This window comes from Corticium candelabrum, chromosome 4 (genome assembly GCF_963422355.1).
Source record: "Corticium candelabrum chromosome 4, ooCorCand1.1, whole genome shotgun sequence".
Classification (NCBI taxonomy): domain Eukaryota; kingdom Metazoa; phylum Porifera; class Homoscleromorpha; order Homosclerophorida; family Plakinidae; genus Corticium; species Corticium candelabrum.
Genome location: NC_085088.1, coordinates 1,947,944 through 1,966,230, shown reverse-complemented (window position 1 = coordinate 1,966,230; position 18,287 = coordinate 1,947,944). Strand labels below are relative to the sequence as shown.

At 42.1% G+C, this 18,287-nt stretch overlaps 4 protein-coding genes across 4 annotated transcripts in view; 1 reads left to right on the top strand and 3 right to left on the bottom strand.

The window, feature by feature from the left end:
- The window catches only part of LOC134177989 (deoxynucleoside triphosphate triphosphohydrolase SAMHD1-like), an 8,807-nt gene extending 2,675 nt beyond the window's left edge, over window positions 1–6,132 (bottom strand). Inside the window, exons 1-10 of the mRNA XM_062644770.1 lie at window positions 5,932–6,132; window positions 5,004–5,070; window positions 4,863–4,938; window positions 3,333–3,435; window positions 3,207–3,264; window positions 544–659; window positions 413–483; window positions 205–345; window positions 102–149; window positions 6–46 (exon numbers count right to left, since the gene is read on the bottom strand). Of these exons, the coding sequence (XP_062500754.1) occupies window positions 6–46; window positions 102–149; window positions 205–345; window positions 413–483; window positions 544–659; window positions 3,207–3,264; window positions 3,333–3,435; window positions 4,863–4,938; window positions 5,004–5,070; window positions 5,932–6,106 (896 nt within the window). The 5' untranslated portion in view covers window positions 6,107–6,132. The remainder of the gene's footprint in view (window positions 1–5; window positions 47–101; window positions 150–204; window positions 346–412; window positions 484–543; window positions 660–3,206; window positions 3,265–3,332; window positions 3,436–4,862; window positions 4,939–5,003; window positions 5,071–5,931) is intronic.
- A 1,661-nt stretch (window positions 6,133–7,793) lies between these two features.
- LOC134177912 (kielin/chordin-like protein) lies at window positions 7,794–9,979 on the bottom strand. The gene is made up of 6 exons (XM_062644690.1): window positions 9,886–9,979; window positions 9,594–9,827; window positions 9,034–9,162; window positions 8,696–8,917; window positions 8,465–8,632; window positions 7,794–8,405 (listed from the first exon to the last, which is right to left on the bottom strand). Exons 2-6 carry the CDS (start codon window positions 9,694–9,696, stop codon window positions 7,972–7,974), a joined length of 1,056 nt encoding a protein of 351 aa, XP_062500674.1. The 5' UTR covers window positions 9,697–9,827; window positions 9,886–9,979; the 3' UTR covers window positions 7,794–7,971.
- Window positions 9,980–10,073: 94 nt separating this feature from the next.
- On the bottom strand, window positions 10,074–11,509 carry LOC134177913 (programmed cell death protein 6-like). The gene is made up of 7 exons (XM_062644691.1): window positions 11,252–11,509; window positions 11,130–11,191; window positions 11,027–11,071; window positions 10,811–10,954; window positions 10,735–10,749; window positions 10,569–10,678; window positions 10,074–10,420 (listed from the first exon to the last, which is right to left on the bottom strand). The coding sequence occupies exons 1-7, from the start codon at window positions 11,311–11,313 to the stop codon at window positions 10,316–10,318; spliced, it is 543 nt and encodes a 180-aa protein (XP_062500675.1). The 5' UTR covers window positions 11,314–11,509; the 3' UTR covers window positions 10,074–10,315.
- A 738-nt stretch (window positions 11,510–12,247) lies between these two features.
- Window positions 12,248–15,667, top strand: LOC134177988 (uncharacterized). Its single transcript, XM_062644768.1, has one exon. The coding sequence runs from the start codon at window positions 12,248–12,250 to the stop codon at window positions 15,665–15,667; it is 3,420 nt and encodes a 1,139-aa protein (XP_062500752.1).
- The last annotated feature ends 2,620 nt before the right edge of the window (window positions 15,668–18,287 follow it).

The window sequence follows — 18,287 nt, the reverse complement described above, 5'->3', positions numbered from 1 at the left end:
AGTCCCACTTGTCCACATCAATGCCATTTCGCTTGTTAGCAACAATCTACGACAGTATATTACTACACATGACATAATTCTTAAACAAACAAAGCTTCTACCTCATAAAGGAATGCCTTGCTTTTATCTCTGCCCTTATATGGCCAATCCTTCAACAAACAAAACGTGCTTGGCATATAACAGTTTGATACAGGCACAGAATACGTCTGGATTAGTCGTCGGGCGTGGACCAGCAATCTGCTCTTTGATGAATTCAAGATCTAAATCATTCAATCCATACTTCTTAAAGTCCACGTGATTGCACTCAATCAAATGCTCAAACATCTGAACAGAGGCATCTTCATGCTGCCAGTATACACAACATGGCAGCATGCCATTAGTATAAACAGGTTTGTAGACTGAGACTGTTCACCCTCCAATTTCTGTCAGGACGTATCCTTGGTATGAACATTGAATCAAACATATGTGAAAATGGACCATGACCTGTCAAATTCAGAAAGATGAAAAGCAGACAAAACCAACTATGAAGTATGAAAGTATTACCAAGGTCGTGACAAAGTCCTGCAATTTTGACACAGAGTATGTCCTGCTCAGTAATACCCAACTCCGGTTGCCGCTTGTGCAAAGTCCCTACCAGCCGGCCAGCAAGAAAACATACACTAAAATAATGCAAAGTTATAGTTGAATAAAACCAACAGAAAATGACTGGCAATCACAAAGTACAGCAAGTAACCATCTAGGTACTAAAACTAAGGTTAACAATTTAATTAATTAAATATATGTACCAGGAACATATAAACTCTATATATATGCTCCTGCTTGTACATAAACAACCACTGCAAGATGGTAATTTAGTTATAATAGTAATAATAATAATAATAATAATAATAATAATAATATAATAATAATAATAAGTTAGACAGCCGTTATGGTCTAAGTACTTCTGAAGCAGGGTTTGCTTCCAGTACTTGTAATAGACTCTACAAACCAGACTGATCTGGTTGAGCATGACACAAAATAATAGTCACTGCCGTGGCTTAGTGGTTAGCGACAATGGCTACCACTCCATGGTTTGGGGGTTCAAACCCCAGTGACGATAGTAAATTATGAAACTTGTCTCTCTTTCTCTCTCGTGTTTCTCTAGCTTTATTCATGAGACTATGACTCGTTTCAGTCATTGGGGAGTTTCTGTGGTCTGGCGAACGGTCTGTTGACGATGACGTTCAGTGCTTTCCTGGTGGTCGTTGATATACTAGGCGTGTTGTCCACAAGTTCGCGGTCACCGTAATGCCTGCAATCTATATCGAATTGGCTAGTCATTGATCGCCGTATGGACTGCACGGAAACATGTACCCCGCTGGGCTCACCTGCCGGGTTGGTGGGCGTCCAGATGGGGGTAAAGACCCCACTTGCCCATTATGGAGGGGCATAGCGACACATAATGGAGCTTTGGGCACAGTGCACGCAGGTATTGCACGGTGGCTGGACATTATTCCAGGTCATCACAACCTGCAGCACTTACAGAAAACAGTGCTTCTGGGATCTACTCGAATCCTTCGTAAAGTCATGTCTTCTTTCTAGACAGCCGTTATGGTCTAAGTACTTCTGAAGCAGGGTTTGCTTCCTGTACTTGTAATAGACTTTACAAACCAGACTGATCTGGTTAAGCACGACAATATATTTCACTTCGTACCAGCAGGTACAGCCTCTCATAAATGAGAGAAATATACATACAAACACACACATACACATAGACACCTCAAAAACAAACAGACAGCTAAGTATATAACAGAGAACGTAATTCCTGCAGCGAGATGGCAAAAAAATTAGTATGCACATCTACAAAGGGCAACTTATCTCTATAGACTCTCCACCAAAATCCTGTCATTTCTAGAGTCTAGTGACCGTTTCAATGATAAAGCTTGTACTGTTCAAATCTTCACTGACGCATTGACCATCCAATTACGTTATAGGCATAACAATCACAATACACTGATAACAAAATGTCTTGAAAAACCTGAGAAAAAAGTAGGACTGTCCGTAATACTCCAAAGCTTGCATTGCATTTTACAAGTTCGGCTCAGGTAAACAAGCTGCTGCAAGGTGGCATGCATCATCCATATACTTTGTGTAACATCACTGATCAAGTACAAACGTTGACACAAAGTGTGAGTCTACTTAAAATGCAGATCAACTTGAATGTACACATTACTACTTGACTATACTAACAGTTGATTCCTCTTGAATGAAACGAACCAAATCTTGTAAAACTGTCAACTGGCGATAAATAAAATACTATAAAAATTGCAAAGCAGCTTTCTTTCTTGCACTGAGCAACTCATTCCTCTAATAATTTAGCAAACATATGCTATAGAAACAAGAAAACCGGTGGCAGTCAGTGAATAACAAAACAAGAAGAATTAACGTTGTCGTTTATGGCGTTTAGTAGTTGGCTTCAACCAGATTGCTAACACTATCTATTTTACTTTTTCCGTCTTTCGTCTTAATGTCTTTAGTTTGTCTAGTCTGTTAGTTTGTCATGTGTATTGTCTACTTTACTTTTTTGAGTGCCGTACCAGTAGCAGTATAAGCCAAACTATATTATTGTATTATTGCTCAACTGCACATGTGCAATGCCTTCATGGCTGTCCATAGATAGCTCATCAGTGTGGTTTTGGCACATCAGGTAATTTACTAATGTAATGGGTACTAATGTAATGGGTACTGATGGATACTGCAGCCACTAGAATACAAATGTCACCAACAACGAGTCTGTCACTCAAACCATGCCCCACATAATGAAGAAACAATGCTACATGGCTTGAAAACAATGACAAGACACTGTTGTCAAATAGAATTTGTTGATCTAGTAGAGCTTAAAACACTTCATGATAGTTGGCCTCAAGCATGTTACTTGTTTGGCTACTACAATTTCTGGCTCATCATATCAACATTCCACAACGTAATGACCAATAGATACTTTTCCATAACTCTATTCAGCATCGAGTCCTTTCTGATGCATGGCAATTGGCACAACAAACATAGCTTAGTTTCATTATTGCGTACACTTCATAACATCCTTAAATCAAATGTAACAACACTTAGACACATTGTTGTTGACAATACCAACAATGAAGGTAAAGCCACAGATGGCTATCCCTCATCTCATGCTAATCAGGTGAGCAGACAGTCGCCCAGCTTCTTACCCAAGTGAGTGCTCAAATCTATTATGAGAAGCACCAGGAAACACAAAATAGCAACCACCTAACGAGATGCAACAAAAATGCCAAATTAGCACAACACTCATGAACAGACAGTCTACATCATACAACCTAATTGCTTTATGTAGCGAAGTCTTTGAAACTGAGGGGTGTCAATAATCTGAACACATAGAGGATCCAACTCTATATGACCGTGAATCGGATCATTGAAAATCTGTGCAACAGACACAAAGTTATTTATCAAATGACAAAATCAATGTTCTATGTCTGCAACAGTAAAAATAGTCATGATCATGACATCTAACATTTGATATAGAATTTATGTAAATCAGTTACTTCTTGATAGAAATACATTTGGCTACTCATCAGTGGCAGCTGTACTGGTGCAATAGCCACAACCTGTTTCATCAATCGCTATAAATTGAGCAAAACATTTGCTTGTCTGTAACACCAAGACTCCTCACTGATCCAGCATGATCACTGTGCATAAAAGCGCATGTGCCTATATGTGAGTGTTATGAACCAGTGCACCTATACCTCGAGGTACTAGCACATACGCTTGTTTTTATGATGTTTATTGGCTAGCTATCTCCAAGTAGCAGAATTGGTAGATGAGTGTTGGAAATCTATAAACGGAGATATTATAGCAAAATTCTCTGAGGGTGCGGCATCATTGATTGTGATCCTGTCAACAACATAAAACTTCTTTGTTATGTACAAGTTCGATTACGTCAGCTTCTAGAGAAGGTTTCCGTATCTGAAGAAAGCGCAGTTTCAGCAATGTCAATAATAACAATGATGACAACAGGGACTCCGAGACTGATGTTACTGATGAAGATATGATCACTTAGCGATTATGACTGTATTTTAGACAAAAAGCTACTCACAGTAGTAAGTTTGATAGTCTGAACATAATTCTAGTCAATCAGCACTCAATCAGACGAATTTCAGTTGTTCACTTAGAAGAGCATGCGCTTCTGTCTCTATTAACTTGTCCTATTCCTGAAAGAGCACATACAGGCGCATGCACTTTTATCAGGCCTCTCAAATTATCTTTGCACCAAATTGTAACTGTCTTTTTAAAAGACCACGCCCATTCAATGTGTCCAAAGTAGGCGTGGTTAACAGCCTACGCGTTGGCCTCCCTGTATGTTTCTGTGTGCCAAGGCTTCGCATGGAACTTCCATTATGTTTACTGCAAGTAGATATCCTGGATACCCCAGATACAACAAAGCAGAGCCGTTTACAGAGTCTAGTTCTAAGAATCCGCTACGTTTAGGAAGACAGAGCTAACAAGTCTGCGCAAAGCGACTGTCAGAGTCCTCACGGTAGGCTTCTCAGGAGAAAGAAATGGCAATCGTGAGAATAGAGTGCAAATCATGAGATCATGAGACATGCCCATAAATTGTGAGTCTCACAACGAAATCGTGAGAATTGAGAGGTCCGATTTATGTGCAGTAATACAGTAATCATAAAGACAGACAATTAACTGGATGCTGTTAACATAGCTGTAAAAATCAGATAACAGGTAAAAACAAAATAATTCCCAGAACCCCACACCAGTCATAAATATTTTCTGAGCAAGCAAATCAGCCTGGCTACACAAACAATGTCCAGTACTGGCTGACCTATTGTCATTACCTTGTAGCTGTGTTCGAGTGGTGCATCTCTCCTAAATCTTCTTAGTAGTTGCAAAATTTTCAAGCTCTTACCAGAACTAAGTCAGAAATCATCAACTAGTCTTACATCAAATAATGCATGAAAATTTGAGAAAAACACTACCGAATTCCCATGTTATGCAAGGTAGGCAATTGCACATCAGGCAATAATTCACCATCAATCTCTTCGTCTGTCACAGATTACACATATTAATATTATTTGTCTCATGTCTAGCATGCCATACCAGGTAACTGGCCAGCACACAAGATAAAATTTAAAAAAGCCCTGTCCACACTAGACCAGAATGGATCACGATCGAATCGTGATCCGATTGGGAAAGCGAGCATCCACAGTGCACTTTGAAAATGCCACCTCCGTCTCATTTTCAGTATCACGTGACTGACGACCGATGTGTATGTGTGGGTTCTTTGCTTGTGGAAAGCATTGATACAGCAACGTAAGGTGAGCGAGAACAAAGACGAGCGAGGAGGGTTTGATGTTCGACTACACACGTAGGGTACGTGCAGGTAACGCCCACTATTTCTAATTGGATTCAACCGATCGTGATCGGATCGCAATCGAAACCACCTCCCGATGTGGATTGGATTTATCGCTATCCAGTTGCCAATGTGGACAGGGCTTGAGACAAAGAGCTTGATATCATGACTGTGCTTTAGGGCTCTTTGTCTCAGTTTGATTGTGAACTATCAACTGTCTAGTTACCGACAATACACACTGTCACGGCAAGCCGATTAGAAGTCCTCCAACCTGTGGAATATCGTATCCATAACTAGTAAACTACATAGTCTACTACAACATAGTAATGCGACAAAACCTCTCAACAAAGCTTCCATTACAGAAGTCACACGTGTACCAAACAGCAAAAACACAGAGAGACTGCACAGTGCAGTAAGATAGACATTACAATACATACAGCTACAAAAGCTACCAGGCAAGAGTTCTGCCGCAACACAGCTGCTAGTCTAGTACTGTAGTCCATTTAATAATTATTCTGTCAAAGTAAACCACTAAGCTAGTAATAATCAAATACCTCTGAATTTTTCAGCTACATCGGCATGACCGTGCTTTTGCAAGAACGAAACTACGCCATCGCAGCTCCACTCTGAACAATCAAGTGTCTCGTCGTCAACGCTTCCCTGAGACAGCGTCAACTCTGGACTGTGAACTTCTGAGTATCGTGCTCTTTTGCGACTGTTTACCGCCATGTTGCACACATCAGGACCTCCGGGAAGTTGCTCCTACAGTGCGCTAAACGGAAACCTAAAAAGATACAGTAGTGTTAGAAGACAATTTGAATTAGCCTTGCCACATGGTCACATATTATTATACATAGTGGTATATTATTATGTATATTATTATGTATAGTGGTGTACATGTATGGCAAATAAAACAATTAAATTTTATCTAATTAGGCCAATTATAAAGAATTCAAACAAGAAATTAAACCTACAAGCGTTCCTACTAGTAGGTGTTGCATTCGATAGTTAACACATATGTTGAAGCTGATCATCTAGACGATAGAGAGGTATAGTACCAGTGCGTGAGCCAGCTAGAATATCTCAATGCATGAAGCATTACGGAATGAGGCGCGCATGATTATCGAGGCAATAGTTGCATACCATGTTGTATGATATAATTTAGGATGGTCTAGCTAGAATCAGAATTGTAAAAATTGTAAAAATGTTACGGTACCATGAATTCCATCAGATGATCATGATCCGATAGTTCTAATGATCATTTTATGCCTGTATCTAGCGAAGAATCTGTATTTTATATAATTGTACATGTGCTTAGCAGCTAGGAACAATGCGATACTGTAGCAAACATTTCAAAGTAGTAATTAAACGGCACTGGTAGACACACATTTTATTCTAATTCTCATACGATCATATTCATTAGTTGCTTTGTCCGACCGTTGCAGGCATGCGGTTTGCAACCATACAGTTGTATGGTGCATGTTACTGCTTTGTTGGTGATCCATTCTGTGTACTTTACAAATGTCAACAGCGGTCACCCCACTAACTATAATTGCACGCTAATTGGCTGAAACAATGGCACGAGTTCGTTTGCCTAGTTGCTCCTGCATGGAACAATAGATTCTACAAGATGTTGAAATTTGATAAGCGCCCCAATCTCTCTACATGTACCACACGTCGGCATGATGGCACCGCGCCCCCCTAAGTTAGGTGTTCATTTCTAACACTTGACTTAGTGACCGTTTCAACCGCAACAAGGTATCTCTGGTAGTAAAAAGATAACAACTGATGACAGTCTAGAATTGTGTTGTCAAGGTTCTGTATAAGCAACTCAAACTCTCTCTCTAAACACTTTTCTACACTGGATACTACAGCTGAATAAAGTAATATAATATTCTGATCACCGCATTTGACAGAGTTAAAGCTTGTTTGCTCTGCTGTTTGAGAAACCACTTCGACCATCTCTCTCCATCTGATAATGCCGGTTAGTGACCACAACACACCAATTAATTAGGATGCAAATTGTTGTATGCAAACAACCACATGGTAGGCGATGTTCAACTCTAGCTGCTGCTGCCATTTGTGTCAACACGCGAAACTGATCTCTATGTTACAGTGTAAACTCTATATTGCGGTACTGACAACTAAGATGGCAACTAAATGGCACTAATTGTCTCTCAATGGTTGGTGGTATTGCCAACACAACACTGGAGGTATCACCAGTGCTGTAAAATAACATGTACTGATTCATGAATAACCTAAATAAATTGTTCAATCCACATGCAGCTCAGCAAGAGAGAACAACTAAAATTTTTTTTAAAAATCGTTCACATAGGTTCAAAACTGTCAAGAGGTACGACCAATCGCGTAGAATGAGCATGCAACTAGAGAACAGTAGTACACGTAGAGTCACTGCTGTATCACAATACATATCAATATATTAAAGTCAATACATCCTTACTAAATAGCCTCCTTAGTATCAAAACTTGATCATAGACCAGCTTGTCTTTCATTAGAAGATAATATGATATTGTAGGAAAGACCAAATCAACCTAGTTGAACCAATCGCTATCTATACCAACTCAAGTCAATCATCATGGCATGCAACCACAAGCCTTCACTTGAGCAAAGAATTTGTGATGAATTGGTCTACCATTGTTCTTGCACACCATAGGAACTTTGATCGTCTCCTCAACGATTGGCCTGTTGTGTAAAGCAAACCGTTTGCATTTGTCCTTGCTGCAAAGTGTAGTTTTAACTCTGTGGACACTTCGACATCCACTGTTGTCTCTCACCACGAGTAAGTGACCAGGCTTATCTTTAAGATTAGTTATCACCTCATTGTCAGGTGGTTCAGGATCAGGACACTGTCTTACGTAGCAAAGACGCATATCAGTAGTTGGAGGGCAAGTTGAGTTTTCCATTCGTTTGGTGAGTACTACTCGATGTCTTGTTGAGGTTCCATGCCCACAGGTCTGACTGCACCTGTCCCAACTACTCCATTCAGACATTGAACAGATGTCCTCATCTAAACAGTAGAAAAGTGTCCTCAATGAGAACCTTTCACCATGCAATCAGACTGTTTACCAATATTTGTTGGGCACTTGCGTTCGGGTCTGCACAGTTTCGTACCATGAATACAGAGACATTCTACACACTTCCCCTTTGCATTGAATTCATTCCAAAGTTGCCCGTGTCTGTTTGACTTGGCATGATTGAGACGTCCCTGATTCGCATGCTCCTCAACTCTGCAACCTAGTAGAAACACACATCACTACAAACAGGCTTCTGTTGATGTGAGAGAGAATTGAGACTTACTGTTGTAACAATTGAGCACACGACAGCCACACTCATCAGTAACTAAGTGTGGGTATGGACAGTCGAGATCAGGTCCACGTGGTGGTTGAACGGTCAAACACTCTTTTATTGGACATTGTTCTACACCATTACTGCATGAACACATTGAACATCCATCTCTCCACTGCTCTCCATGTCTGTAGTATCGAGTCACATTTAACTTCCGATCACGCCTTTCACAGCCTAATGAGAGAGCATGAATAAGAAATGCTAACACAGTTCACAGAAAACTTGTCAAGTATTCATGACAGAGCTGGTATGTTATTGTTTCATTTGTGCAAGGCTTGACATCTACTTACATGTAGGATCTGGTTTGCAGTTGGTTTGTCCATCATTGCATGTACACAGAGTGCAGTTCTGCTCAATCCAAAGTGAACCGTGACGATAACCATCAAAACAACTCCGAAACTGTGTGACAGTTGAGGAACCTTTGAAGAAGACAGAATTGAATTAATGCAAGAGTACAGTTTACATACAAACAAATTGTACAGCCCACACTATACATTTCATAAGAGACATGCTTTGTTCACAATTATGCTGCCAATCAATTGTCCTGCCCTTAAGAATATGCAACATGACTGTACAACTATGACAATACCCATTAAGTCTGATGGGCTTCCCTCTAACACCCTTCATGCCAGACATAAAAGATTGAAGACAAGAATCAGGATTATCCATGGCTTCAGATTGAGCTTCAAATTGAGGTTCAGAGCTAAACAACTAGATACTCATTATATTATTAATGGCTGTGTGTTGTGGTCAGCATGCTGTCTTACTGAAAAGACTGACCATCAACTAGAAGCAGTATATACAGCAGACACAGATAATCCTAGAGCACCAAGGCTACAACAATACTCACTGTCTTCAAGATCTTCCTGAGGGCCATCACTTGTCATTTCTACAACCGTCCAGTACATGCTGCTTGCCAAGAACCAGCACATCACAAAGCCTGTCATCCTCATTGTCAAAGATGCCAATATAAGAGTCCAAGAGAGCACCCGTGCAGCACACTGCTGTAATATCCAAGACTAGACTGACTCTCAACCTTGCAACAGCTACTGATATAGCAATAGTCTAATCAGTTTAGAGAGCCCTACATAGCACTTGGTTAACCAAATCTTTTAAAAGAAAAGCCACACAAAGCGATTCACCCAAGCACATATGCAATTTGTGCAAGCCTGAGGGTTCGTTCATAAAGCCAAATGCTTAGAGCCAATTATACCTCTGGGAGGTACAACCACATTAGTCCCAAAAATTCATACAAGACTATTGATTCAAGCAGTTAGCAAATATTTATCTCCATCTCTAAGCTCATTTGAGTGGCCCTTTAAAGAAGATTAGTAGTAGACAACATATGCTACCAGATGACACATCATTCTCTTTAGAGGCTTACTGCAAAGTCAGGCATAAAGGAAGAAACAATCTGTCCACAGACTGTGCCTGGGATAATATATCACAACAGGCACATCAGTAGACATGCGATCAGCACAATAATGTATGTCTAGTCTTACCACATATACTACAAGAAATATAACAACTACTTAGTCTCAAGCTCAGCCACCAAATTTGAAAGGAAAACTATCAAATTGTCTTCTGGTGAAAGATAAGAGTCAAGAACTGCTCATATGTGATGGTAATCCAGCCTGTCTGGCGAGTATCATAATTGCGGAAAGCATCTGTTAGCATCTGAAAAACCAGACACAATGAATAACAGACATGCCTCTCCTTTTGTTAGACAGTAGCATTAAGTGAGTGTAATTAAGCCTCCAGAACAAAACATTAGACCTTGTTTATCCTTTAAATAACAAACATCATACACAAAATATTGTCACACCTGCACAGTTACACAACACTGAATGAAGTCATCAAACGTAATAGATCCTCGACCACTCCGATCAAATCTCCGAACGAGAGTGCTATAGAAAGGGTCTGAAAATCTGTACCCTACATATGCAGGAATTCAGAGTAGAAGAAGCTTCAAATGTCACCACAGGTATTACCAAAGCTGCTCAGCGCTAAAAGGTTCACAAAAACAAATATAGGGAATGCCTAGAGCAACACTAGGTACGACTTCACCTGTTTTCAGTTCAATTTTGTCTATATTGCCTGAGTTGTCTTGATCAAAACTCTTGAATGTCTCCTGCCAGTCTGTGACGTAGCGCCACAAGGCTCCAAACTCATCAAGTGTAATAGTGCCGGACTTGTCCCGATCAAACATACCTTACAGGCACGGAAGAGTGCAAAACAAATAAGCTTAGCTGCCTAACGATATCGTGAACGGAAGCGACTTGCCAATCATTAGTCTGACAGTTTCAGGATTGAAAGGGGACCAAGTACCTGATTGAAAACGAAATGAGATTAATGTGTAGTTCCATAAACTTTCGGACGCTCAGACCGTTCGAGAGAGCCTCCTGAAGTTCGTCTCCAGATATGTGTCCGTTGCGGTCTTTGTCTACCCTAACGAAGACTCCCAGTCACAATAATTGGCCAGAATTTCTCAAAATGGATTGTCGACACCTTTGAAATATAGCTCGGAGAAACTGGGCATCTGCCGGCGGACGGTGACCATAATACGCCATGTTGTCACGTGACTAGGCAACAGTCGGGTCTACTCCTACAGATACAAGATGAAAAGAGCAGGATGGCTAGTAGCACTGCAGTACTGTGCTGTGTAAGCAAACACAAGTATGCCACGTGCTATTCTACTGTCTATTCTGTCTATTCCAGAGACTCGGAAGTGATGGCCACAGCATGCTAGCAGGCGTGGTTAGACCATCCAGTGACTTAGCCTCGACCTCCCAGCCCCGTGTTGCGCCAATTCAAATCTCACGCCTACCCCGTAAGACCGGTTTTCTTGGCTTAACTATTTGTACGGTATCCGTAGGCGCCTCGCGTTGGTGAGTAACACGTCCAACGGAGTTTTCTGACCGTCTACTGAAACGTCGCGTCCTAGCTAGACATTAGGTATTGTAAACATGCACACTTCATAATAGTTTAGATTACGGATATAGGCCTGGTATAGGTACATAATTTCATATAATTTCATCAGAAAAGAGAAAATTAGTAATGCTATAAATAACTGCTAACGGTGAAGCCCCTCTTTCAAAATTCCTGGATCCGGTGCTGGGTAGTCGTCGTTTCGCGATCGTGGCCTAGACATCAACATCTGTTTGCAAAAGGTATGTTGCACTGCACCTTCCCTAGCTATAGCTAGCTCTCTTTGGAAAAGGTATGCAATCCTCCCCTTGGAAAAGGGTACGCTGCGCTCGTAACTTCTCTCCCCTTGGAAAGAGTCTGCTGCACTTGCTTCCTCTCCTCCCCCTCGGAAAATGTCATCTATACCCCCTGCCTGGAGAGTAACTGCAATAGACCAATTTCACCAAACCCTTTCCATATTAAAAAGGGGGATCGCGAGATTAGTACGGAAGGATGTTGCCTAGAAATCGACGACACGCCGTGCACCAGTCAGTAGTGCCATTTAACTGTACGCACTGAGATAGGAGAGAGGACGCCATGCCTTTGATTGCGCTATTTGTTTTTGGGTCTTTCACCGCGGCATTTGCAAGTGAAAGGACGACTGACGGTGATTCGAATTCGCCGCTTCTCAATTTCAGAAGAGACTTCATGCATTATTTCATTGGTCCTCTCGACCGCTACGTTCAATCTTGCGACGCAAACGAGACACCTCGATCGTCTTGGCAGCAACGAGTAGAAAGGTCTGCCCTAGTCGATCTATTTACGTCAACAGATGGCCATAATTGGTTGGTCGACAACAACTGGAACAAAACAGCGAATCACTGTTGCTGGTATGGCGTATTCTGCAGCAGAGAAACGGGCCTGGTATCCGCAATCGTTCTCTACGAAAACAATATGAGAGGAAGGTTACCACGGCATTGGCCGATCCTGCTATTCCCGGAGTTAGAAATATTGCTAGTGTCCAAGAACAAATTGTACGGTAAGTTGAATGATGTTTTACCTCCTCGCGCTGATAGATTACAACGACTGACGTTGGCTTTCAACAACTTCACTGGCACGGTACCGTGGAATACACTGTCGTCATACTCGTCGCTCAAGATAATTCAACTGGCATTCAACATCAACCTGAAAGGAACGCTAACCAATTCGGTTAGCAGCATGAAGCAACTTCAAATTCTTAGCATTGGACAGACGTCCATAAGAGGAAGTCTACCGAAAGATTTCGGGAAGCTTCGAGAGTTAACGTTTCTGGATATCGAGATTCTCCACATCAATGCTTCTATTGACATACTATTTCAAATGGCAAACCTCACAGATATTCACGCCTCGTGTAATCGCATGTACGGAAAACTACCGTCCGATATTGGAGTAATATGGCCGCGACTGAGAGAACTCATTATTAACGACAACCAGCTGACAGGAAATCTACCAAACAGCTTCAATTTGATGAAAGATTTGAAAATCCTCGACGTCGGTCGAAACAAACTAACTGGTAAAATACCGGAAACCGTTTTGACGCACACAACACTAACACATCTCGACCTTTCAAACAACCACTTCAGTTATCTAACAGGAAACATGTCACTTTCACGGATTCAAGTTTTAGTTTTAGCCGGCAACCGATTCGACATCCCGGCAACAGACATAGTCTTTAACGTCTTGAAATCAAATTCGCTTCTTATACTTGACTTATCCCGTTGCGGACTGACGGGACGGTTGCCATCGGCTATTTGGTTGTTAAATTCTATGACACGGTTGAACCTGTCCTACAACGCTCTCTCCGGTCCTCTCCCTCCTCCCATCGGAAAGCTCCTCAATCTCGTAACTGCGGACTTTTCAAATAACAACTTTTCCGGACCCATACCAGAAAGCATGTCTCAGTTGTATTCGATCAGACTCATCGACCTCTTGAACAACAGAAGAATGAGAAGTCCTAGTCGTTCCCGACTACTGCCTTGGTTCGCCTCTCCCAACTACCGCGTCGTCGTCAAAGAGAAATCATCGTTCAACTTCACGTGTCCGAGTATTGACTTGTACAGTAGTATTGGTGGCCAGTTACTCGTCAATAGCACGTACTACCGACGACTTTACTGCAAATGTGACCGGGGCACATACGGGAATAGAGGCGTCTGTCGTTCGTGTCCGTCGGGTGGTCTGTGTCTTGGCAATCGACTCAACAGCACAATCAGAATACCTTCAAACCGCTACCCGTCTCCTTCTGCAAGAAACATGACCACTTTAATTCAATGCAGTGCTCTGTACCGAGACGGTCTGCGCTGCAATCCCGATTCCAATTGTAGCTGCTGGCTGTCCAACGAAGGCACAACCGTTTGCAACGAGACGTGCCTCTGCGCTGCTTACAGTACGGGCAGACTGTGTTCGGAGTGTCAATTCAACACGTTCAAAGATGGCGACGTTTGTCGGCCTTGTTCTACAGAGAGTGCCGCTACAATTGGCCTAGTGACTGCCATTGTCGTCATCACGGTCATATTCTTGTTTCTCTGGGTTCTATTCAGGATAAGACCCAGATGTGTCGCATCTAGATGGCTAAACGTCCTCAGCACAAGTGCGATCTCCTTCCAATCTCTCTTAATCCTCACGTTGACATTCAACGGCGTCATTCCAACATATGCAGCTCAACTTTACTTTCTCATGATCTTTCTGGCTCTGGTAAACAAAAGTGTTCATCTTAAAGCGTACATGGTCATCTTTCTCGTCTACTTGCAAATTCTGGACTCTCTAAACGTCTCAGCTATCAAAGTGGACTGTGATTACTGCTCGTTTGCCTCAATATTGAATACAGTCTATATATCTAGAGTTACCAATGTGGTCAATTTCAAAGTGGCAGGGATTGCATGCACATTCCCTATTCTCTTCCGTCCCGTTGGACGCCTACTGACTTTAGTAGCTCTGCCACTGCTCGCTACTGTTCTACTCTACGTCGGACGTCTGATCGACTACTTGCTGGTCACACGATGCAGGAAGTTCTCAACAGAGCAAAGACGAGCCCTCAGTGAAGTGATCACCATCAAATCCAAATCCAATATTGTATTCCTTGTAAACATATTCTACTTTCCCATAGCCAAGTCGGTCGTTAAAGCTCTTCTTCCCTGTGACGCAGATTCCGGAGACGGAAAACACTACATGAAAGCGTATCCATGGATAGAATGCAGCTCAGAAAAGTACAAAACCCTAGTAGCACTGGGGAGCGTCCTTGCAGTGGCGTACGTCGTCTTGGTTCCCGTTTTGTTTCTGATCCTGTTACGGAAGTACGCGTGGATGCTAGACATAACCCACAAAGAACCGTACCCGGCCGACGGAATTCGCCTCAGATCCACAACCGACGCTCAGCTAGAATACATAGAATGGCTCAAGAGTCTCTGCTGTCCCTACAAGCGAGGTCACCGCAAGTACATGGCAGTTCTCCTCATGCTCCGCCGTCTCGGCATAGCCGTCTTCGTCGCAGCCTTTCCCGCCGATCAGAAGGACGTCCAATCGATGCCTTTCAACGCACTGCTTCTGGCCAGTGTCGTCTTTGTAGCGTCGGTGAGACCGTACCGCAGCGAGACACCCTGGAAGCTCGAGAACGTCGCCGACATTGCAGCTTCCACCGTCATACTATTCACATACAACTCCATGTCCAATCGCAACGACGTCGGACCGGCTACAGCATTCACTGTTTTTGCCGTCAACATTCTCTTTGTTGTCTCCATAGTAACGGTAGCAATCGGTCAATTTATCTACGCATGGAAAAGGAAGAGAAACCAAAATCTAGACAGACAAGATCCACTCGACAGAGACGATTTCGATTTTGCCACGTCAGATTTCGGGGAATCACCAACCTTCAGTGTCGCAGAGACTGACGACTACGGCGCGACCGAACCCGGCGGATTGTCAACAGTCGACTACAGACTCATGACAACCACAGACAGTCAGCACCAGTTCCTCAACTACTAGATCCAAATGAGTACACTGCTATAATGCATAGCCGCTTTTTCTATCAAAACCTGTAGTAATACTTTTCGCAGACGAAATAGGATATTGCTGATTCTAAAAGACTGTCCAGAAATGTAAATGTTTTATCATGCACATGTCATGTACTCCCCACTGAATGAGCGCTAGATATAATCGCGGTTCGGTTTCAATAGCCATAGACGTACAGAAAGGAAATTTGAAATGACAATTCGGTGTCGCGCTGTCTGTTACAAATGCTTGTTTCGAACAGACTCTATAATACACTAGCAACTTCAAAAGCGAGCTGGACCAGATAAATTTTCTTCAAGAGTGCATTACTTTACTCTACTCAAAATACTTAATAAAGACCTGGTTTGATGCTGACTTTGGCCATCTAGATCACTTTCTACTATACCTGGCACGGTTCTGAAGTCTCTAACCAGTGTGAGCGTGGTACTATAGTGATTATAATACCACGTTCACATTAGAAACTTCAGAACCGCTAGCTAACACGCTGGATACCGTCAGGACACGCCCTCAACAATTTCAGGTCAGAGCGAAAGTGCGAATTAGGTTTAGAAATACATCTAAATAATGACGTCTTTCACTTTGAAGCCGGGCCCGGATATCATTATGATAATTCGTCAATCAGAAAAGAAAAGAACTTAAACAATTGTGATCAGCTTCCTATCTGGCCCAAACACACATGGAGGTCGATACGCTCATTAGTTAGGTTAGGTTTAATAGTAATTAGACAGATAAGTGTCTCTAGTCACTAGAATTTCAGATTCTTCAACAAACGTCTGCTTTCACTTTAGAAACCTGTTTGATGGAAACTACGTCACCTAGCTGTGACACTTGATTGGCTTGCTTTATTGTCATTTCCTGCATGAGTTCAGCTCATTTCCTCTAGAGACCTTCAACAGCACGGACGACATTGCAAGCTGACTAGAAATCATATATACAATGCAAGATTTCAGTAACCAAAGACAGTTTCTTTTCTACTGTCTGCTAGTAATTCCGGTTACACTCCGCTGTCAGGTAGTGCCATGCAGCAATCTACAATATGCCTCCCAAGGTAAGAATTTCGTATTTTAGTTCAATGTCGCTCTCACATTCTTTTGTACTGTGCAGGTCGTTTACGGGCAGACTACACGAACTACCTTCCGCACATGCGGTTGACGAGAGACGTCAATTCTGAATCTGAACGTCACTTAAAAGTAGAATGCGGAAATACTACTTTCAATGAACAAGAGCTGCGCGAAAGAAGAATCCTGATCAACTTATTTGAACAAACAAATGGAATGAGATGGTATAGTAGAGAAAACTGGACACATCCCGTGAATCATTGCTGTTGGTATGGCATTACTTGCAACAATACAAATGGGTCGCTATTTGTGACAACCATAAAACTTGCTTCTAACAATCTGAGTGGATCCTTACCATCCTCAGTCTTGAATCTCCGCAAACTACAAATTCTTCAATTTACGCGAAACTATCTCATGGGCGAGTTGGAAAACATTCTCATCCCTAATGCCACCCATGTCTACCAGCTTGGTTTCGCCTTCAACCTATTTGGCGGTCAGGTACCGTGGCAAACACTTGCTACCTACCCATCCTTAAAAAAACTTCAGCTGTCTGACAACCACGCCATCAGAGGGAAGACTGAAGAAAGTTTGGGGAAATTGAAACATTTGGAGGTTTTGACTCTTGGTCACACAAAAGTAGGCGGCCGAGTGCCTGAAGCAATCAAATACCTGCAAAATTTATGGTTTATTGACTTGGAAGCCTTAAACCTAGAAGGCAATATCGATTTCATCAAAGACCTTCCAAATCTCAGATATGTGCATTTGAGAGGCAACAAACTAAGAGGAGAACTGCCACCAGAAATAGGAACCAAACTGATCAATTTGGAAGAACTATACGTAAGTAACAATTTGATATCAGGTGAACTCCATGACACCTTCCACAACACACTCAAACTAACCGTCATCAATGTAGCATCCAACAGACTCCACGGCCAAGTACCAACAACAGTAGCACATTTACCAAATCTGTTATATCTTGATATCTCCTCCAATCAGTTCCATTCTCTGTCGTCAAATCTTTCTTTTCCGAGTCTCCAGTTCCTCATTTTAGCCAACAACCCGTTCCAAATGGATCCAAATGAGCTCATTAACACCTTACTCAAGATGCAGAATCGAACAGGCTTGCGAACTCTGGATATCTCCTCCTGTGGACTCACAGGTAATTTACCTAAACGCATCTGGATGTTCACAAACATCATGGTGCTCAAGGTTTCAAACAACAGCTTCTATGGTAAAATCCCGTCTCCAATTGTAGTAATGTACTATTTGATTGAAGGTGACTTTTCCAATAACAATCTCAGTGGTCCTATGCCCATGGACTTCTCTCTGCTGGATGCTGTTAGAACACTTGATCTTCGAAACAATACAAATATGATCTCCATCAATGAGTCTGGTGGCATGCCATGGTTCACTGTGCAAGATCCAAACACAAGAGTTAGAGAGTTACCACACCAGTCATTCACATGTCCCACATTCAGACTCAACAATACCAACAACGGTCTCCTCCTTATTAACAGTTCGTACTACCATCACAT